At 46.8% G+C, this 23,706-nt stretch overlaps 1 protein-coding gene across 2 annotated transcripts in view; it reads right to left on the reverse strand.

Annotated features, from left to right (window-relative positions):
* SPECC1 (sperm antigen with calponin homology and coiled-coil domains 1) overlaps positions 1-23,706 on the reverse strand; it is a 1,365,024-nt gene that overhangs the window by 105,844 nt on the left and 1,235,474 nt on the right. For both annotated transcript variants that reach the window (XM_078679993.1, XM_078679994.1), the window contains one exon: positions 17,883-17,942. In XM_078679993.1, coding sequence (XP_078536119.1) covers positions 17,883-17,942 — 60 coding nt within the window. The remainder of the gene's footprint in view (positions 1-17,882; positions 17,943-23,706) is intronic.

Genomic DNA, 23,706 nt, shown 5'->3' on the forward strand with positions numbered 1-23,706 from the left:
CTGCAAAACTTTCTTTGGGTACTCCAAGGCCTTTTACCATTCTTGGTCATTGAGCACTCAACCTATCTCGTCTTCCCATTTCTGGCGGAGGGCCTGTAGAGGGTCCGTAATCAGTTCCCTTATTACTTTATAGTGCCAGGTAACTAGGTGTCTGCATCTGCCCATACGGAGGACTGTATGTAGCACTTGGTGCATTGGTGGTCCCCCTCAGTGAGATCCCAATATTGTCCTGCGCTGTCTACTAACCGTCTGTGCACCAGGAATTGCCCCAGGGGGAGATTGGTGTCCCTACCTTCATGATCTAAGTACACTTCTACGCAGGATCTGTGATCTGCTTCCAATTCAGGACGCCAACTTAAGCAGCCTTCGTAAGCGGATGCTTGCCGCTTCCTTGCTTCTAGACGCAGATGCTCTTCTCTATGAGGCAGGAACTGACCCACCAGTGGTGTTTTCTTAACTGCGGCCGACTAGGAGCCTTTCCTGTGTTATACATTCCGCAATGACAAGATTTTTTCTCCTTTCCATACAGCCCATTCTTGATGATCAAATTCTACCAAGTCAGCAATATACACGGCTTGCTGCTTCCAACAAATACCCACAGTCCTGATGACGATCCCGTTATTGACCAAGGTCAAAACGTCATCAACATACTAGACAAATAGAGCAGATTTTGCATTCACTCGCCTTGTGACTCATAGAATTCTGTATTGACAGTGTCACCAATGACTAATTGATGTGGCTCCATTGTCCTGTTGTTTTTGGACACACTGTACTTCTGTTCTATATATCAACGTGTGAGCACCTATGAGCCCCAAGCAGCTTAGACAAAGCAGTATATGTTTTGCATGACTGCAAAGTGTGTTGTTTTCCGTGCCAGCTGGCTTTTAGTGATACAGAATTACTGTCATTTGTGTGTTTATTGTTACTTGCTATTTGAACCATTTATCATTTTACCACATCCGACTGTTCTTCATGTGTTGATTATCCCTTGTTCCAGATGAATTCCAAAAGGGCAGCTCCAGTTTTTCAACAGTTTCACAAGTCAGGGCAAATGTTCTGTGGTTTAAAAAAGCCCACTGTGGGAGAAAGTCTCAGTATGGTGTTTAAAGCATGGACTCACTCAACTGCCATGTGCAGCCACCCGTGGTAGTCCATGCGTTTGCCACTCCGCGACGGCCTAAGGCACGAGCAGGTGAGGGTATGTCCACCACCCCCAAAATTCATGCCACCCGAGGCGGACCACACCACTACTGCCCTTTCTACGCCACTAGCCCTGTTCTCTGCTAGCCATTGATGACCATGGAACTTTCCGTAAGACATCTAAAACCCATCTTTTTATTGAAATAATTGCAGGAACAAGCAATTAGAAGTAGATCCAGGACAATTCTTAATGAACCTGTTTGTAATGTCTTTTCTCTCACTCTCTTAGTGTGCCAAGATACTTTTTGGTGTGCGTTGTGCGCTACAAAAGTATTTTTATTCATTTGTTCAAGTACAGCAGTGCATACTTTTTTAAAGCAAACGCTGCTTCTCCTAATGTTTGCTTTATTGTCTGGCCAGGCATGACGGAATAATTATAAATACTTGCAATATATTTCTATGCGGTTCCATGCATTATCTCAATACACTGATGGCGGATTGCAGTGACAAACAAGGTAGTAGGCATGAATGTGTGTTTGATATTTGAAAAAGTGCATTCAATGACGTGCATTTACTTACATACATATACATTAGATACAAAGTAGCGTTTGGACCCCAACTGAGTCTCTAAAATATTCCTTTTCCAGTTGGATACCACCTTAGGGAGGAATTTAGGGTGGTTTTCATAACTACCTTGCTCGAGTGAAAAACAGTGTAGGGTTCATGAGAACAAAGGGCTTGAATTTCACTAACCCTACAGGGTGAAGTGATCACCACAAGGAAAGCTGTTTTCCGAGATAAATGTTGGACAGATGCCTTAAGAAAGGGTTTGAAAGGGTCTTGCATAAGGTGAGAGAGTACTATATTGAGCTGACAGGGGGAAGAAGGTCGTCTGATTGGAGGAAAGACCTTCTGCAAGCCCTCTAAGAAATCCTTAATCACCAGCCCCCACATGCATCAAGCATTTTTGTAGTCACAAACGGTGCGATTCCTTAAAATCGGCCGTTTGCGAATGCAAAAGTGCTTTTTGGGATGCATGAAGCAATTTTAGAATTCGTAACATTTTTGCGAGTTCTAAAATTGCGGGTGCTTTTAAGAAGTCGCAGATGTGCGATTTCTTAAAAGCAATGCATCATTACTTTTAAAAGTGTAAATTCGCAATTAGGGTGCCAAATTTACCGAGTGGTTGAACCACTCGGTAAATTTGGAAAAAGTGTTAAAAATGCTGAAAATGTTTTTTTCTCAACATTCATGTTTCACACACACATGTCCTTAGGACATGTGTGTGTGAAACATGATGCGAAAAATACATTTCAGGGGTGCATGGGGGGGTCCTTTGGACCCCCCCCTGCACCCATGAAATTTTCAAAGTGCCACTCGCAATTTGCTAATGCCTTCCCATTGACTCCTATGGGCCTTTTGGCCCCTAGCAATCAATGGGAACTTCGAAAATTAACTTAAGAATTCGGTATTCATTTGGGATTCGGTAAAAATTGCGATTTTTACCGAATCACAAATGAATACCGAAAATAATGATGCATAGCATTTTGCACTTCTTAATTTGCGATTCCTTATTTTTCGCAAATTAGGAAGTGCAAAATGTCACAATGATGCATGTGGGGGCAGGATTCCAAAAAAAGGATGTTTGTAAAGCAGTCAAAGCTGCTAAGTGAACCTTTATCGAGGAGATTTGTAAGCCAGATTTTGCTAAGTTTAGTAAGTACGGAAGAATAACATCTTCCTGGCAAGAGGTGGGATCCATGTTTCTGGAAGAACACCACATGTTGAAGCTCTTCCACTTGAATGCATATGTCGATCGCGTGGAAGGTCACTTTGACTCTTTCAGGATCTCCATGCAGTCCTGTGGCAGATTCAGATGTCCATATTGTATCAGCTCAGGAGCCATGCAACCAAATTCAAAGAGGAGAGGCTGGGATGTACTATCTGGCCTCTGAATTCGTTAGCAGATCCGGTCTGCATGGCAGCCGCAGATGTGGACGGATGGACCGGTGACGATTGAGCCAATTTGATGAGAACTTCCGGAATCAAAGGGATCGGAGGAAAGGTGTAGACAAACTTCCCGGACCAATTGATCCATTGGGCATTCCCCAGAGTTCCTGTCTGGTAGAACCTTGATGTAAAGCTTTGGCATTTTTTGTTTTCAGCAGTGGCGAACAAGTCGACGATGGGAGTACCCCATCACTGAAATACATCTAGCACCACATCGTTGTGCAAGACCCACTCGTCATTTTCTTGCAGGAGTCTATTATGGGACGTGTCAAGAACCCACTTCCAGATCGTCTCAGAATCGTGGGATAAGACTCTGGACCTTGTCCCCTCACTGCTTGTTGAGGTAGTACATCGTTGTGGTGTTGTCCGTTTGAAGAAGCAGGGAAGGGGTGTTGAACGAGGGGCAGAAAGCTTTCAACACCAGATGGACTGCCCGAACCCCAAAGAGGCTGATGTGGTACGAAGCTACCTTCCCTGACCATTTCCCCTGGATCTGGAGATGGTCCATATGCGCACCCAGGCCAGTAACTATGCGTTCGTGACAATAGTCTGAGGAGGGATCTCCAGATGGAACATAGTGCCCAGGAGTAGATTGGATGGGGAGCACCGCCATTTGAGAGATGACTTCATATGGAGGGATAGTTGTATCTTGTCCTCCCAGTTCCCTGCCAAATGGTCCCATTGATCCTCGAGAGGTCTCATATGCAGACAGGCATTCAGTGTGAGGAATATGCACGAAGCCATCAAGTGGAGGAGAGAAGCAACTGTCCTGATTGTTGGATGGGAAGCTTTCATGAGCCTCTGACACTTCAGAAGGATCGATAAGTGTCTCTCCTCTGAAGGAAACAATTTTGGCTTTACTGTGTCAATTAATGCACCTAGATAATGCAAGGTCTGTACTGGGGTAGAGATGGATTTGTCGTGGTTGATCTGAAGCCCCAGTCACTGTAAGAGGTCACGAGTCCAGTTGAAATTAAGCTGCGCCTCTTGAGGCAAGGAGGCCTTGATGAGCCAATCGTCCAGATATGGATAGGTGAATACCTTGTGTCTCCGGAGATTGGCAGCGACTCCTGGCATGCATTTGGAGAATGTTCTTGGAGATGACTTTAGCACGAATGGAAGATACATGTACTAGTAATCGTCTTGTCCTACCATGAACCTTAAAGAATTTGCAATGCTTTCTGGCAATTGGAAACTGAAAGTAAGCGTCTTGAAGGTCGATTAAACAGAGCCAATCTCCTTGATGTAATTGAGGATACATTTGGTGTAAAGCCAGCACCCAGAACTCTCGCCAAATCAATTATTTTTTGGCTGTCTTGAGGTCTTGAATGGGTCTAAATTCTTGTTTGTCTTTCTTCTTGACAAGAAAGTATCTTGAATAAATGCCTTGTCCTCGTTGTTGGTGAGGAACTGGTTCCACAGCCAATTTCTGTAAAAGGATGCTGACCGCCGCTTGAAAGAGTGAAAGCTGGAAGGTGGTTGGCTTCGGAGGGATGGGCGGTGGATGACTGATGAACCGCAGGCAATATCCATTGTGCACAATATTCAGCACCCAGGAGTCTTTTGTTATGTTTTGAAATTCTATTGGGTAATGATATATGTTTCCCCCCACTGGAGTGGGGAATAGAAGAGGGGGAAGTAACGACTCAGGGCTTTGGCCCAGCAGGCTGTTTACCCCCTTGAGGAGGTTGATTGGAGGATCTTCCTCTTCCTCCTGATACGACTGGTAAGGTCGTTGCTTTTGTGACTTAGGGCCACCCTGCTGTTGACCCTGGCACCATGAGGAAGAGTGACCTCTCTGGGAAGAGAACCATCACTGGTAAGGCCGGAAAGATTTTCTCTGCTCTCTAGGCCTTTCCAGGCCCACAGACGTAATGGTCTCCAGCTACGCTTTCATGCATGTCATCTCTTCATCCATGAGGGATCCAAAGAGAGTAGTGCCTGAGAATGGTCATTGCAGCTGTTCTGCACATCTTGCAGCCCACAGAGTCCAGTCTGCAGCTTTCTTTATCCAGAAGAACCATGGATGAAGGGGAAGTGGCATATTGCCTCCTACCGCTACCACAATTACGTAATCTGGTGCTGGGTCAGAGAGTAGAAAAACTGGATCCTGCTCTGGAGGTCAATACTTCTTTTGAAGGCTCGAAGGAGCTATTTTTATTGATGCTGGAGAAAGGAAGAGCTTCATGGCCGGTTCAAGGTGGCCTGGCTCCAGAGGCAACAATGGGTGTAAAAGATATTGATCTCAAATGATGGTAATGACAGTGACTAGACCTTTGGGACGAAGTAGAGGAGCGACAATGGCGATGATGTCTAGAGTGTGATCTAGACCTTGATCTCGTGGCGTTACTGGAGGTTGTGGAGGCGGAGGTGGAGGTGGAGGAGGAGGAGGAGAAGGAGAAGGAGGAGGAGACACAGGCAGCGCTGGTGAATGCTGCAATGATGGATAATATGTCCTTGAATATTCAGAGTCCGCTGATAAAAGGATGCGCCTCATCTTTTTCCTGGACTCCTCAAGTCTGGGAGATGGAGATATAGACTTCAAAGTCAAATGCCTTGACGTCTACCTGCTCGTCGACGGTGAGTGTCAGCGGCGCTTGGATGTGCGTGAGCTCCTCAAAGTCGCGCTTCCTGTGTGCCTCGATGGCGATCTTCGGTGGTGAGCTCCGTGCTCGACTCCACGCCGATCGGCATCCATGCCTCACCGTCGATCTCCGTGACCGTTTCACCGTCGACTTGTGAGGTGTCCGCCTCAATGTCAATCTTCGCAGCTGGTGTCTCGACGGAGACCTACTTGGAGTCTTTGACGTCATGCTCCAGCGCTTGTTCGACATCGTGTCTCGAATCGACGGCAAACATATCGGCGCTGTACCTCCTCTCGATGTCCTCGACCAGGACCGATTTAGTCTCTGTGTTCCCCTCTTCCTGGGGCGCTCTGTGGAAGTAGTTAACAGATACTTGGTTGCGGTTCTACCCTCTCCAAGTCCTAAAGTCCCACCTTCAGACTGCAACCTTCTCCGCTCCTCTGTTCCAGCTCTGCTCTGAGACAAATCTTTTCCTGGTCTCTCAAGGTACGCTTGAAGTTACTGCAGTGTTAACATAACTCAGGAACATGACTGTCTGGAAGACAGATGATACAGACCTCATGGGGATCTGTCTTGCCCTTTTTTCTCCCACAATCTGGGCATTTGTCAAAGAGGGATGGCATTTCTTGACAAAATGCTGTTAATTTCTGTCAGAAGAAAACAGAAAAAGGCAGGGAGAAATAAAAAATGTCGAGTGAAACATTTAAAGTTGAAATTCAATGAAGAATTTTGAAGAAAAAAACCAATTTGGTTGAGCTCAATGCTCCAGGATCCTGTCAGAAGGAGACGGAAAAAAGAACTGAAGTAACTGCCACCTGCTATGCATGATGGGATACTGGTGGTGCCTGGTCCCTTAAAGGCACAGTGTTCTTTTTTAGACATATATGGACAGCCTATGAGGCTACTCTGCCCTGCTCCCTTCATCTCTATCATAAAGATAAAAAAGGGTTTGTGAATGATATTTCTACTGACTAACAATAAAATGATCTCAAATGTACTTTTTCTGGACCTTTTTTCTCTTCAGGATGAAGAACCTGGCCAGTGTAGCCTAGTTAAATAGGATGCATAATCTGTCTTTACAGGCCTTTCTGAAGTAAGGCGAAAATTCTACACTTAAGAAGATATATATAACAACTGCTCCCGGGTCCCCACGGATGGGCGGGACTATTCAGCGCTTAAGACTATACATTGAAATCCACTGCGAGAGAAATGCTTTTTTTCTCCTTCAGTTACCGAATTTGCATGTGTGCTGCACTGTCCAGCCCACATACAAAGTGGGAAAATGTTTAAAGTCACTCTAAGCGTAGTTTGAAGGCTATCCTTCCAGTACACAATCTGTGCTAGACTCACGCAGACACCCTTGAACTATGGTGCAGAGGTGTGTTTGTGAACCTCGGCTGCACATTTCCGCACCGGCGCTAGGGAGAGGGTAGTGCCATATTTCTGTAAATATTGTGCTCTCTTGCTCTCTCCTTTTCACGCAGCGCATCATTTGCGGATGCTGACTGCACTGCATGAGAAACTTGAAAATATGGCCCTTAGTCTCGAGAGGGCTGCTCGTATGAACAGAAATTGGCCCTGCCAGCAATTCGGTGATGCTGGCTCTATAATCATATACAGATTGGTAGTATGTTCCATGCAAAGCAAGTTCCTTGAATTAATGGTAGTGCATTGCAAATGGTTTGGTAGTGTGACTGTGCCCCATAGGTATTGGTAGTGTGCTCCAAATTGGTTGGTTAGTATGCAACATAAGGATTGGAAATGCATTCCATTTATGGCAAGTTACTTCTAATATAGTAATACATTCTATATCATTTTGCAATATAGCGTGTTCCACGTGGTTGCTTAGGTCTTTCATACTGTTCATTAGTGGGTTCCATATTGTTCATATGAAATGCGTTACTTACCTGTAACTGCAGTTATCCAGTATTAGTGTCTTTCATAGATTCACATGCCTGAATCATTCCCCGTCGTCGAGACGGGAGCCTCCTGTATATAAAAAGTAATGTCCTAAAGACATACATAGAAGAGAATAGGCCCAAAGGTCTCACCTTAGTAGCCTATCCACGTCCTTTTATAGGAAGGACCAAACAGAGCAGGCCCCAAGGGTCCCACCTTGGTGGCCTATCTGTGTCCTTTTGTAAAAAGGACCAAATAAAGTACAACAGCCAATCAGCTACCACCTCCTTCTAGAACCTTCCTGCCAGGAGCCCAAGTCTCTCAGATTTTCGTACGCACCAAGCTAGTTAGGCGTAAACTCATTAGAGAGAAAGGTGAGCCCTGCCAGGGGAGGCGGGAGGGTGCATGTGAATCTATGAAAGACACTAATACTGGATAACTGCAGTTACAGGTAAGTAACGCATTTCTTATCCAGTATTTGGGTGTCTTTCATAGATTCACATGCCTGAATCAGAGTAGCGAGCAATACATTATGCACATTCTGTATGAAGATCAGGTATGAACATGTAGATAAAACATATCACATGACTACAAATCACAAAATGCAATGGCATATAAATACAGTAAGAGAATGTGCATACCCGTAAAGGATGGAGGGATGTAGTAGGGCTCACCTCACTGGAATAGATGGCGAAGCACTGCTCGGCCCACTGCTGCATCCTTCATCAGCTCAGTATCCAGGCAGTAGTGCCTGGTGAAGGTGTGCGGGGACTTCCATGTCGCCGCTCTGCAGATGTCCAATATCGGCACTCCAGTGAACAGCGCCGCAGACGTGGACATGGCTCTAGTCGAATGAGCTTTGACTCGTGAGTCTAAAGGCCGTCCGGCCTTGTCGTGACAAAAGGTGATCGCAGAAGAGATCCATCTTGAGATGCTCTGCTTTGTCAGGGGCATGCCCAGTCTTGGTGTACTAAAGGCAATGAAGAGCTGGGATGACTTTCGAAAGTGTCGTGTCTTATCGATGTAGAATTTAAGACATCTCTTTAGATCTAGAGAATGTAGAGTTCTTTCAGCTGCCGTGGTAGGATTCGGAAAGAACGATCTAAGCACCACTGGTTCATTAAGATGGAAGTCCGAAGGGACTTTTGGAATGAAGCGAGGGTTAGTCCTCAGAATGACTCTGTCCTCTCTGAATTGAAGAAAAGGATCCTGGATGGATAGAGCCTGCAATTCACTGACCCTCCTGGCAGAGGTTAGTGCCAGGAGGAGGGCCGTTTTCCAAGAGAGGAACTTGATCTCAGCCTTATGGATGGGTTCGAAGGGATGCTTCATTAGTTGATGAAGAACCACATTGAGGTGCCACGATGGAGGAATAGGCCGTGGTCGTGGAAAGGACCTGAATAGACCTTTTAGGAATTGTTTGATGAGCCTGTCCGCCCACAAAGATGGGCCTGTAGCCTTTCTTGTGAACCTTGAAATCGCCGCTAGATGCACTTTGACGGATGTATGCGCAAGGCCTGACTGCGCAAGGTGTAACAGGTATGGTAGCAGCTGCTGTGGAGTGGCATGGAAGGGGTGCAAGCCTTGATCCACACACCAGGAACAGAATCGCTTCCATTTTAGTGAGTAGGTTTTGTTAGTGCTGACCGCTCTAGCGTTCGCAAGGACATCTCTGCAATCCTGCGGGATGTTCAGATGGCTGAATTCGCGGTATTCAGGAGCCAGGCTGATAACTTCAGAGAGCTCAGGTTCGGGTGGAGAACCTGCCCTTGAGACATCGTGATCAGGGCCGGAAACTGCTGCAGGCGAAGAGGGGGCCGGGCAGAGAGGCGATGAAGCTCCGTGAACCAGTGCTGCCTCGGCCAGGACGGAGCAATGAGGATCAGAGTGCAGGGTTCCGATTTCATCTTCCTGAGAACCCTGGGTATCAGTGGGAATGGCGGAAAGGCGTACGCAAAGACGTTGCGCCATGCGATGGAAAATGCATTCCCGAGGGTTCCTGAGTGGTGATGCCTGCTTGCGAAGCTTGGGCATTTGGCGTTCTCTCTGGTGGCAAAGAGGTCTATGTTCGGGGTGCCCCACTCCTGGAAGATATGGTCCAGCACCTCCCTGTCCAGTTCCCATTCGTGGGAAGGAGACTTCTCCCTGCTCAGTGCGTCCGCCAAGACATTGTCCTTGCCCGGGACGTACTCCGCTTTTAACACTATGCCATGTGTCAGAAGCCAGTTCCAGATTCTTCGCGATTCTCGAGATAACGAGATGGAACACGTTCCCCCCTGTTTGTTCAGGTAGTGCATCGTCGTGGTGTTGTCCGTCCTGACGAGCACTGGGGAGTGACGAATGCGTGGAAGAAACGCCTGTAGAGCCAGGAAAACCGCCCGTAACTCCAACAGATTGATATGGAGCCTGGTTTCCTGTGTTGTCCATTTGCCGTTGATCTGGAGGTCCTGGAGGACAGCTCCCCAGCCTTCCAGGGACGCATCCGTAGTTATTACGTGTGGCTCTGCTGGGAGCAGGAACGGCAGACCCTTTGAGAGATGGTGGAGAGATGTCCACCATTGCAAATGATTGATAATGGGTCGAGTGACTCGTATGCGGTCCTCGAAAGAACCTGTGGCTTGAGTCCATTGCTTTGTCAGTGCCTCCTGGAGTGGACGCATTTTTAGGCGGCAGTGTGGAATGAGCAGTATGCATGAGGACATCATGCCTAGGAGAGACTTGAACGTGCGGACCGGAAGAGTCTTCCGGGAAGCCACTGTCTTGGCCAAGGAGATGAGCTTGATTTTTCTCTCCTGAGAGGGGAAAGCCTTGACACGGTCCGTGTCCAGAGTCGCTCCAAGGAATGTGATGACCTTGGTGGGTTCCAGAGTTGACTTGGCAGTGTTGAGGGTCAGTCCTAGGCGGTGGAAAATATCCAGACAGGCGCTGGAGGACGAGGCTGCGGCGGCTGCCGTCGGTGCCTTCACCAGCCAGTCGTCCAGGTATGGAAACACCTGGTGGCCTTGTTGACGAAGAAATGCTGCTACTGGTGATAGGCATTTGGTAAAGATCCTCGGGGCCGATTTGAGGCCAAATGGAAGGACCCGAAATTGGTAGTGCTGTCCTGCCACCGCAAACCTGAGGAACTTCCTGTGCCCTTTAAGAATAGGGATATGATAGTAGGCGTCCTGGAGGTCTAAGGACGTCATGTAGTCCCCTTTTTCCAGCAGACCAAGGATTTCTTGCAGAGTCACTATACGAAATGATTGTTTCTTTAGGAACACGTTGAGTGCCCTGAGATCCAGGATTGGGCGCCATTTCTTTCCTTTTTGGTGGATTAGGAAGAAGTGAGAGTAGAAACCCTGATTCTTGTGGGCCCGTGGAACTCTCTCTATCGCTCCCTTCTGCAGCATGGAAGCTATTTCCTGAAGAAGCAATCGTAGGTGCCTGTGTGATCGCTGGCACGGTGGCGTAGTTGGGGGGATAGAGGTAAATTCTAGGGAATGTCCAAATCGAATGAGTTGGAGTACCCACCGATCCGTTGTTATAGTTTGCCAATTGCGATGGAAGTATTTCAGTTTCCCTCCAAGTGTTAAAGAATGTAGTGGTGGAGGGGCTAGCGAGGGAGACAAGTCATTGTCTGTTGCCAGCAGGTCGTTTTTGGCCTCTTCTCGGTAATTGGACTTGCCGTAGGAAGACTGTCGGCCTTGTTGAGGTTGTCGCTGCTGAAACTGCGGCTTGGACTGCGAATATGTGTACGAAGACCTATTCCGATAGGAACCTTTGTATGCAGGCTGACCTCTTCCCCGGTTGCCACGAAAGGACTGGGTCCGGAATTGTAAAGTACCCAGAGCCTTGGCAGTATCCGTGTCCTTTTTTATGGTTGTACGGGCTGCGTCAATCTGTTCCCCAAACAGATGCTTGCCATCGTAAGGCATATCTAATATCCTGGTTTGCACCTCCTGGCGGAAAGTGGTGGCCTTGAGCCAGCCCTGTCGCCTCAGGACTGCAGCTCCTGCCAGTTGCCGGAAACCAGTCATGGCGGCATCAATGGCACAATCGATGAGCTCTGAGGCAGAGGTCTGTCCTTCCAATAGAAGTGAATGTGCCTCCTCTCTGACATCCTCCGGCAGATTTGAAAGATATGGTGCAATGTCCGCCCAGAGTTGGCGATTGTAACGGCCCAGGAGGGCTATCGAATTAGCCACTTTGACCGTCATGGCTGAAGTGGTAGTAAAGCGTTTGCCAACGGCATCCAGTTTCCTGCCCTCCTTATCAGGTGGCGTCGATAGAGGCGAGGATGGATTTCGAGAGTTCTTCTGCGCCGCTCGAGTCACCACGGAATCTGGTTTGGGGTGACCTGTCAGGCATGCCGGTGCCGTGGAGGTGGCCTTGTATTTCTTATCAAGCCTGGGCACCACCACCTGTATAGAGGCAGGCGCTTGCATGATTTGTTTGCCCTGCTTCCAAATGTATTCAATTATGGGGATTGATCTTGAAGTCTTCCTAGTGGGCTCCTTGAAGTCATAAAGGAAGCATTCCGTTTCCTGAGTTTCCATGGACATATGGAACCTCTTGGCCGCCCGCTCAATGATGTTGTGGAATCCACCGATGTCTGCAGGTGGAGACTCCGAGGTCTGCGGATCCGGAGAGGCTGGAGAATGTGCCACATAATCTTGATCTGCATCCGGGTCCGACTGGTCATCATCGACTTCACCTTCCTCCTGTTCCCTCTCCTCATCGTCAGATGAGGAAGCGTCCTGAATCGGAACCTGTGTCTTCTCAATGACCAGGGGAGTTGGTCTGTGGCGAGATGAAGGAGCTGGCGTCTGTGCAGCTGGAGGTGCTGACGCAGAATGTTTCTCCGGGAACCTTTCCTTATAATCCTGTATGAGGAATTGTAGGTCCGAGACAATGGATGCGGGGAGACACACCATAGGAGTAACCTGTGTCTGGGGCGGAGGCTGGTCCTGTTGTTGTGGAAGGACTTCCTCCTCTTCAGGCTCCTCGTCTGTGGTTTGACATTTCAGGACTAGGTCCGATGGACTAGTAGCCTGCATAAAGGAGTCCTCGTCCGACTCCTGACCTTGTAGTAGACAGGCCGGAGGAAGTTGTTGTATCCTACCGGGCGAGATCCGTTGCGGCGTAATAGGCCGTTTAGTAATTTTCACAGTGACATGGCTCACTTGTGGTGGAAAGGCATCCATGGCGTGGGAGAGGAGTGCAGACTCCTTCCAGGGTCCTGTCGACGTCGAAAGCGACGGTGCCGTGGTAGATATGGTCGTCGACGGTAATTTAGTCGTCGTCGACGGTGGTTGCGACGACTATGTCTTCTTCAACGTCATTTTCGTCGACGGTAAAGTTCCCACCGTCGACGGTGTACTCGTCGTCGACGGCTTTCCCACCGTCGACGGGATGATCCTCGTCGACGAGGTAGACTTCGTTGACGGCGTTGTTCTCGTCGACGGTGTCGTCGTCGTCGACGCCTTCGACGAGGGTCTCGTCGTCGACGACGAGATCTTCGTCGTCGATGGAGTGACCGGGATGGTCGAAGGCGTAGGTCTACTCGCCGACGATGAAGGCGTAGTCCTGGTCAACGAGGAGGAAGCCGATGAGGCCGTCGTCGTCGACACTGTCGTCGTCGACGTCGAGACGGTTTTCTGTGCTGAATGCACCATCGACGCCGTCGTCGTCGTCGCCGGGACCAGTGGCTGCTTCCCGGGGACAGGCAGGTCCTTGCCAGACACAGATGGCTTGCCCACTGAGGACTTTTTAGAAGTCTTCATAGGAGGGGTGTCTGTGGGGCTAGGGGAAGAAACCCTTGGCCTCTTCAAGGATAATTGCGACACTCCAGACACACTCTCACCTTCGGATACCAAGTCATCAGTCTTGGTCTTGAGCCTGTTGAGCCACAACAGAAGTCGACCTTCTCGGTCCTTGAGGGTCTTGTTGGAGAAGGTCCGACATATTTTGCAGTCCTTTGCCTGGTGGTGAGGGTAGAGGCAATATAAACATTTATCATGTTTATCCTCAATGTGAAGTCTTTTCTTGCTGCAGGAGGAACAAGCCCGGAAAAGACCTTTCTTCTGACTATCAGACATAACTCTAGAGAATAATTAAAGTTGTTTTTGAAGAAAAAGAGAAATTCCTGAGGAGAACTCAGGTGGAGACTCCCTAGCACAACGTGCGGTAGAAAATCTGAGAGACTTGGCTCCTGGCAGGAAGGTTCTAGAAGGAGGTGGTAGCTGATTGGCTGTTGTACTTTATTTGGTCCTTTTTACAAAAGGACACAGATAGGCCACCAAGGTGGGACCCTTGGGGCCTGCTCTGTTTGGTCCTACCTACAAAAGGACGTGGATAGGCTACTAAGGTGAGACCTTTGGGCCTATTCTCTTCTATGTATGTCTTTAGGACATTACTTTTTATATACCGGAGGCTCCCGTCTCGACGACGGGGAATGATTCAGGCATGTGAATCTATGAAAGACACCCAAATACTGGATAAGGTATGCTCTTCCTGCACTGGTAGCGATTTCCATATATTGCTTGCTCTTTATAATATGGCTCTGTATCCCATATGATTTTTAGTGTGGTTGATAGTGTGTTTTGTATGGTGTTGCAGTGTTCCCATTGGTTTGTGAATGTGTTGCATATGGGTTAGTAGCATGGTCCATATTTGCATCAAGTTCACAGGAACTGCAGTTCTGAGAAAGATGTTCCTGACCTGCGCAGAGGGGTTGTATCACCAGCCCTGGTTTTAAACATTTTCTAAGAAGGTATTTGTGAACCATTCCTAAGAAAGGTATTTGTGAACTGTCGACGTGGATCTGGAAGAATGAGCAGGTAATGAAAGCAACCAAACAGAAAGACAACAGAGGGAACAGAAAAAATCAAAAGGAGACAGAAAAAGATGTAGAAAGAAAAATTGCTGAAAGAACAATGAATAGAAGGCGAGACAAAGAAAAATAGGGAAGTAACTCATAAGAAAAATAAGGTGGGGAGAAAGTTGGAAACAAACTGTAGGCATAAACAAAAATGGGGACCGTGTGAGACACAAGAAGAAGAGATGGAGAAAACACAGAGACAAGCAGGGATGAAGGGGCTTGGGCAGTGAAACTGGAAAATCTATAGTCACAGAAAGAGTGTAAGACAAATTGGCAGATAATTGGGTTTGAAAGAAATGGGTTGAACTGAAAGCCCCAGTTTTGGAGTAAAAAACAACAGCAAAAACAGGCAGACAGTGTTCTGTGTGCTTTGAGAGATGTTACTGACCAAGTCTCGTCGGACTTTATATTAAGACACATTCGTCTCACAGTGTTGGACAGGCCACATGAAGGGCCGCTCTCCCCCGGCCCAACCAGGCCCGAACCAGCCACGCAAGTACCACACACCACCATTGCACGTCCACCGTCCCCGCAGGGACCCCTACACTCGAACCTGTTGACCGCGTAGGCCGACCCACTACCGGCCTGCGCGCCCATACTGGGCGCCATCTTGGACACTCCACCACGAGGCCGCCTGGCCCCCGATCGACCTCAACCCTGGGCCTGGCCAGGCCTCAGACATTCCGGCACCAACATCCACCCAGGAGGTGAGCGGGCTACTTGGTCAGTCAATGGGAGCAGGAGGTGTCGATGGCTCTCCCCCGCCAAGTGCCGCTCGCCCATCGCCTCCCCGGGCGCTGGCTCCACCCCCCTGCTGGGTGTCTGAACCCCCTCATCCCGGACCTCCCGACCTCCAAGTGCGAGGGTCCGGACATCAAAGCACACCAGCCCTATAACTGGGGCAGCTCCAGAGCAGGAGGGCAGTTGTATCTTGGAGTCGAGAGACGCAAAGAAGAACTCATCCTTGACGGACTACTGGCGCTGCCGTAGCTCTGTCTTGTGCACCCTCGTCTTGCCTGCTGGCGCTGCCGCGGCTTTGGGAACCACCCTATCCTTCATCATCGTCGGGACCTGCTGGCGTGGCCGCGGACCGTTTGTAACCACCACCTTCATCGGGACCTGCTGGCTCTGCCGCGGACCGTCGTCTTCCTTCATCCATCTCGGGACCTGCTGGCTCCGCCGCGGCCCGTTCATCTACACCACCGAGCTCGAGGATTGAGAGCTATTTTCCATCTTTTTGGTAACAAGACTGTCCCGCTACCCTTTTCCCAAACAGAGACCAGAATAGAGGGGACCCCTGAGTCCAGACCTCCTTGTACCATTCTACCGTACTTGAAGAATTGTCTATAAAGTATCGTTGAACTTTATCATTGTGTGGTGTCCGTCTGTGGGGGGGAAGTTACTTGTCTGTACGATTCACTGGAGACGGCTCTCCCCGGAGACCTCTCCCCGTATCCTCGGCCGACCCTCCCGGTCCGTCTAACACACAGACACCAGTGTAACATTAATCGGTACACCGATGGTACATCATTTCAGAAGGGACTGACCATCTTCGCGAATCTGGGATTTTAACACCCTCTGTAATTATCCGCTTGTCTCGCCCTAGCCCGTCGACAATTTGAAGGAGTGTATTTATGTCCTAGAAGCCCTCCCTGGCTCCCTATGAACGTGCGAGGAAATATAACTACATCTCTGATAATCCAATGCAACAGGTGCCCAGCGCTCACAGGGCTTTTGAAATTCCACAACCCGCTCAAGCAGCTGGTGTATCAAAAGTAACTTCGAATTGGCGTCATTTGTCATCAGAGCTCGGTCTGGGACTACTTTGATGAAACAGTTGCCCATTATTACATTTCCAGCAGCCGATTTTATCGAGCTACACACAGGGTACATTTTGTACCAGAATTCAAGTTTAGCTGTATTGTTCCTCCCCGCCAGAGAGTCAGTGTTACTTGGTTTTGTTTGTCAATTCCTTCTGCGCCTCCTTGTTTATAATGTAGTTAAATGGACGAATTACAAGTTATATTTTGGACACCTATATAGCGTTTCATCTCTAAGCGCTGTTCGACCTGATTCTGAATCTACTCACCTTCCACCACTTTAAACGTACGTTACTACTTCTGTAACTTTCTGGCGGCGTGGCCGCGTTATCTTGCTTTGAGACTTTTCCAGAATTTGGTAATTAAATGGGGTTGGTGTGGAGTTGGGATTGGGTGCGTTTTACTTGGAAGGCTCCCCTCTAGGATGGAGGCTTGCCCAGAGTGTTGTACCAGAAGTAGCTTTGACTCTCTCCCATAGGGACCTAGGTGGTGTTTTACTCATCCAGAAGCAGAGATACGTTGAATACAATTGTAAATACTATTGTCGCCTTCTGGCTCCGCCTTGATGTGTTTTGCTGACAGACTTTGACAGAGTACCCGTCATATGAGTAAGGTGGAGTGCTGCTCGTGCATTGATGAGTTTCTCCAGGGTCTCTGTGCCTAAAGTGGAAACTTGGCCGCATTCATTCGGCTGCTTTGCATGCGTTATATGTGACTCTAGGGCGGCTATTTAAATTCGTCCCTATGAGGAATCCTTTTTAACTTCACCATAACTTTAGATTTGTTTGTCCACTTTCATCTTAACTTTTTTTCCTGTATTTGTTAATTTTATTCGATGGAACTGATTGATCATCGTTTAATTTCTTACGCATTGTGATGGCACGGTCTACTGTGATAATACGCATTTCGATAGCTACCAAGAGCTAATTTACTTTTTCAAAGCTAGCAGCCAAAATATGTAAATTAATAGTCTTCCTACACTGTCTTGCCATGGATTTTTAAACAGAATAAAGGCTTCAAAACAGTTTTAGCTAATGTGTTTATATATCTAATATGCTACATGTGTGCGTGCATTCATCACAGAAATAGATGATACGTCTATAAATAGAGAGTAATAAACAAGCTTAGATGGCAGACAGGAACAATGTCTACTCTATGCCAATGCTGTGACCTGAAACACGTTGAAGCGCTCTCCTTTTCCTTAGGGAGGGCATTTTGGAAATAAAATTGTATAACTTTTAAATGACATCTTTTCCATATATTATTCTGAAAAAAACATCACAAGGTCCGCTCTAGCGCTCTTTTGGGGGGAACCTCTTTTTTGTAAAGCCACCGCAATCATACTGGTTCACTCACAGATGCTGTCGATCTCAGACTAGAAACCCATTTCTGGTCCTTCATCAAGGGCATCCCTCATTTAGGTCTGTGCTTTGCCTGGTGCCCACAATGTGGACGTGCTTTGAAAACAGTGGGGAAGCGCTAGGTTAGCAGTTCATGCTGCTTCATGAACATTCCTTGTAAAAACAATGATTTTGTCCATTCATTACCCACTCATTGAGTACTCACCAGGCTGGGTTTGATGCCCACACTTTCAGCAGCCTGGAACGCCAGCAGAAGATTCCTCCTCTGTAAGAAAACAATAAGTGCTGTTAAAAATGTCCGAAGGTGCAGACATCCCAAAGAGGTGAGACATTTCACCAATTATAATTCCACTTCTTATCAGCTCCCACAATTACCTCTTTACCCAAATGTTCCTTTGCATTTCTCTCCCATTATCACCCCAATGTCCTGCATCCCACATGCACTTTCATTTCCCCCCACCTTCGACCTACTAAACCAACGATATTATTTCCTTTCCAAGCGGCCCCAAAGTGTCCACGCCAACCAAATGTTGCGTCCAGCTCTATGCTTTGCATTGTGAAACCCATTTTTAGGAGAATGTGAGAGAGGGGGTAATGTGATAGGTGGTGACTGGAGACAGCACACTGGAGAGGGGTTGTAACACATTCCCTTACTTTCAAGTCAAGGGTTCTCTTCCACAGTCAGAGAGCTTGAAGGAAGCTGTTTGGCCTTTTGGCATCCTTTATGATCTGGCTTGAGTCCCTCACTTGTGGTCCCACTCTGGTAACTCTCTCTGAAAAGTGTTAGTTGACCTCTTTGGAAGTTTCATTCTCATTCATGGTCTACACTTCTTTTCTCTCCCTATGAAGCTCAGTCTTTTTCTTTCTTCCTCACGCTCTCTCTGAAGCCTCAGTTCCAGGTCTTCGGGTCAGCCAGTGACTCCTCTCATGCTGTCATGTGCTGTTTTCATTCTGTCTCCTGAGGCCAAGTCTCGTCCTCTTTCTCAGCTTCTAAGAACCACATTAATGTTCCAAGCTAATAAGTATGACATGCATTTGAGGTCTGAACCCTGCCTCTTGTATTCCTCAGTCCCTGCCGATCAACTTAGGTCTTAAGCAAAATGCCATCCTGAGTAGCTCAGTCTTTAGGAGTTGTCGGGAATGGAGGTGGCCAGGTACTGCTTTTAGATCATGGTTCAAGGAGTCCCAGATACTGTGAGCACAGTAATCTGTATTCATGTTTATGCCATCAGCAGGCCCGCTGGTGGAGCATATGTGAGCTTTCTTGCTTCAACACGGAGATAGTGGAGTGTTTTGAATCCCACTTTCAGTCTTTCACGTGATTGTGGATCTGAAGATTTAGGTTAAGTATGAAAACCAAATCTTGCATCTGTAGTAGTTGGTCTATGGTTGACGATCTATGTAAACTATGTTACAATAATTCAGCCAACCCATCACTCATCCCTCATAAGCTCCACCTGATGAATAGCTTTGTAGTAAGTGAATTAATGGAAAACAAAAAATGAGAAACCACATTAGAGGCAACCAACTCATGAAAAACCTACGTTAAGGGAAGACAATTTTAAGGAAGTACAAAAAAATCAAAAAATAATAGAACGTTTTTGAAGAAAAACAATGTTTAAGATATATATTTATATACATGCACACAATTATTCAATATCTAGGTAAACCTTACAAAAAACTCAACAGAGACAACTCTTTTTCACGATGAATGGCATTCACACCTTAAAAAGACATAACCATGCAAAACGTAATTTAGAAATAAAGGCATTGTATGAATTGGTTTCTATGAAATGGTACATGGCATTCCTCTGGAAAAGTTTGCTTAAATAGGTATGGTGAAAGGGTTTCTTTGTAATGTTACTTATTTTCAGGAAATCACCCACAACTGTGAGGCTTATCAGGGTGGAATGAATTCCAGAGCAGAGACAGCTGCCACACTTGACTACTGTACTGATTTGAAGAGCGAAAGATAGATCACAGTCAAATGTAGTCCCAAGACATCTCACTTTCTGTGAAGTGACGTGGGAGTTCACAGACAGGAAAGCCAGTGAAAACTAAACCCATCAAATCCTGCCTCGTCCACTATGAAGATCTTTGTTTCTGCTTCATTCTTCCTTAGTCCATCTGCTTTCACAGCCTCCCCCAAAGGGCTATCCATGAAAACAACTATGCTCGCCTTGTGTGTGCATAGAATGTAACAACAATTTTGTTTTGATGCTATCATGAGGGAATCTCATAATTCTCATTTGAGAACATGTTCAGAAAGGTAGTGCTCTATATGATTGGATCAATGGTGATGAATGCTAGCAACAGCAGCCAAAATGTGCCTGAATATATACACCTTCCTCTTACTCTTACCTCAAAATATGCCCCATTCAGTGGAGGATGAAGGGCGACAAGAAAGACCCCATTCGGCAAGAAGTGTTTGAACTGTTAAAAGACTTAAGGGGCACCTGAATTTGTTGTGTCCTCCATACCACTGGGAACTGCCCGTCTTGAATAAGTTTTATGTTATGTCGATTTTACGAGTAGGATTGGAACACTTAATGGCATGAATAATTTGCGGTGACTGAACAACTTGTACACTGCTCCAGACTTAATGGAAATATTAGATTTGTTCAAAATTGCACCTCTCCCAATTTCTCCCCCAGGGACGCATATTAGATTTAATTTTTATGAAGCTTTTCAGCTGCTCAGGGTACACGCCTCACGGCAGCTCCGGATTAATAATTAAAGGTCTCTGCACTTGGACTTAAGAAAATTAGAGGAACATTATAAGTGGATTTAATATTAAAAACGATGATCAGCCTCCATGAGCCTTGAAGTACAACTGCATACACATAGGTCACTATTTTTCTCCAAGACACACCACACCGCTAATGGTCAGTGACCTCCTTCGAAACTCTCAGGACTTGTGCTGAGCTGAGCAATGCCTGCCTCATGAAAAACTAACCCTCCTTCGGATAGAAGGACTATCATGATTGGTTGTATTGGCTACTACAGTGACGTCAATAAGAACCTCTCTTTTTTTATACATTTGAAGAGCACCACATGATCATAGGCAGACCCGAACAAGGGACCACATTCTTGCAGCACATTGCACTATTGGGAAGGAAGATAGGAAGAGGGTGTCAGGGGCACAAGCAGGTAAAGCCAGATGACCACAGTGTTCGGAACTTACTCTTGGAAGAATCATCCTTTTAGATATCAAAACAGGGGGGAGAGGGCAGTTCAACATGTTCAATGATTGCTACAAGTCACGTTTCAGTACAGTTCTGTTAATCTTGAATAGAAGGAAAAGCTTTCCACTGCCATTCTCACCAATACTCAAACCACACTCTTTTCTTTACCTATTTATGATCTGCTCCCGGACACATGCATTTCTGTTCAGAGGTGAAAAGGACAAACCCTGGACGAAGGGAAGCGGTGAAGGACTCTACATTTACAGCCCATCATTTTTGACAACCCAGAGAATAACAGCAATAATAATCAGCTCATCAAAAACAAGAGCAATTAGATGTTTCCAGAGTCTTTGGGCCGCTTCTTTATGTCAGTGCTTAATTTGAGCCTGTGGTTTCCGGTGCTGAGCACTGGCACTTAATCATCAACACTGACACTATAGTTTCATGAGAACCAGTTAAGAACACGCTCATTTTTTGTAGGAATGGTGATTTTCCCTGAATCTCACAGGATGTTGAGCCGATGCCGAGACTCGAACCTGGTTCCCCAGCTCCGAACTCTGCAGCTCTGGCCTTTACACCACATCCTCTCCCCACTTTGTGGCCGGTAATTGGAGAGACCCAGCAAATTAACCACTGCTCTATGTAAACCTTGACTCCAAAATCCACAGCCACTGCATACGCTTTCCTCGCTAAGCCTTCCTCTGGTTTTCTTGTTCTGTAAGGTGGCTCCTTCAGTCAATTGACTCGTGGATGGGCCCTCTCCTATGTTCCAAGGTTCTGCCACTCCACAGGCAGGCAGGAGGGTGGGGATGCCTGCCCATCTCCACTGCTAGTCTCAAGAACAGCCCCTCATTGGGCACTCTATTAAGGAGGCCAGTGGCGGCTCCAATCCCCACCGGCATTCTAGCTCTTCACCACAGAGCCAACTCTATCACTGCTGAACCATGGCGTTAGTTTGCAGCTTCCATCTTGTGCTGCACATCCCTGCACCTCCTTGCATCTTGTTTTTCTCCCTGGCTCCTGCAACGAATATGCGGGAAGTGAGGTTGTCACGGTTCCTTTCCAGCCTCCAGCTTATTTTTTCGGAGAAACTGTGACCCGGCAAGTTTCAGATGCCTCGATGTGAACGAATAGGATTTGGGCTGGGAGCTGACTCGCTTGCGTCAGGATGTTGCCTTGATAGGCTAAACCCCCTTCGCAAGGCCGGACTGGCTACAGGCCTTCCTTAATAAACAATGCAAAACAAATGTTTAAAAAGTATGTTTTAAAGCTATTAGTTTTGTATTGTTCATTTAGAAGCACCAGCAGCTCACCAGCAACAAAATCAGCCCCTCACAATGAACCGGGACCCCACCCTGCCACCCCAACAAAAAACACCTGGTAGCCAGTCCAGCCCTGCCCTTTCAGCACAATGAATGATGTGGCAGGCCTGCCTACTATGATCTACTTTGATCTGCAGAGTCAATTAATCCATTTTTTAACTTTTAGGGATTCACTGTTATCCTACTTTGCCTTTGGCGCAAGTCACCGACTTTGTTGTGTTGGATTTCTCTTTAGCTTTCTGCCGTTCACAAAAAACACTAGACTGCTGTTTCGGTCTCCTCACCCGACATTTCAGATTTGTGTGCTTAACCACAGACCATCCAAAAACATTATAAGTTGAACAGCCTTTAGTGTAGAGTGGATTGGCTAGTGTCAGTAGGGTTCCATGTACTCAAAGGGCTTAGAAAACTCTGAATTGACCTACACAGAAGGAAACAGTACAAGTGAGCAAAGTATATTGAAATCTTTAAGAGCGAAGGGCTGTATACTGAGTATCCATGGAGAGTGACCAAAGCAGAAGTCTGTTGTATTGCTTCTGACAGAATAATTACTTCCTTTTCAAAGCTGCCCTAGCTGTAGGCACATCACTCACGCCGTCTCCAAAGGTCGTTGTCTCAAAGTTACTCCGCCAAGTGCGCCACCAGCACTGACAGCAATCAGGAATTTGACTTTATTCATTTCAATGACATACGATCTTTGATGCTGAACATTGTACATCAATTGTAGCCTATTCTGAAGATATGAGAACCTTACTTAGACCATAAATCATGAGCAAAAATCCACTAAAAGTTTACACAGTTGGTTACACAAGTCCTTTTAAACAATCTTTCTTCATTTTCGATGGGGCATACCAACGGAGGGAGAAGAGATAGAAGAAACTGTAGCATGGCTTATGACTGTCTGCAGTATCTACTAAAGCATCCACAAGGAGAATCATTTGCTAATGTTACTAACCCCTGTGACGAGATCTAACAAATGACCAAATACATGTACTTTTGCACACAGCAGATTTGGTAAACACCACAGCTAGTTTATTAAGTGCTTGAATAGTGGTTTTCTTGCACAAACCTAGCCAAAAGGCATCAAAGCGAAGTACATGGGCAAAGCCAGCATAATGTCAAGGAGTAAGACGCTAGAAAGCCGGGTTGTGGATGGTTAGTGCATTGTAATGTAGTGTTCTTAAGGTTTAACTATGTTTTATTTTGCAGTTGGCACACATACTATAGCCTGCAGCCCTCAAGTCGGTGAGGAGCTCATCAAAAATACATTAGCAAAACATTTAATCACTTCACTCCCTCCTTGGCATCAAATGCATTCTGAATCCTTCTTTCACTCCTATCTGAAAGTCACATGGATGGGTTGTTTGTAGAAACAAAGATACTGAAGAGGTATGTAGGACTCTTGTCACAAGAGTAATTGGGATACTTGAACTGGCCGTATTGCCTTAAGGTACTGTTGGATGGAAAGTGCCTTTCAATCATGGGCAAGAATTTAGATGAATGGGTTCCAGATCAATTCATA

The sequence above is a fragment of the Lissotriton helveticus genome, chromosome 3_1, assembly GCF_964261635.1.
Source record: "Lissotriton helveticus chromosome 3_1, aLisHel1.1, whole genome shotgun sequence".
Lineage (NCBI taxonomy): Eukaryota > Metazoa > Chordata > Amphibia > Caudata > Salamandridae > Lissotriton > Lissotriton helveticus.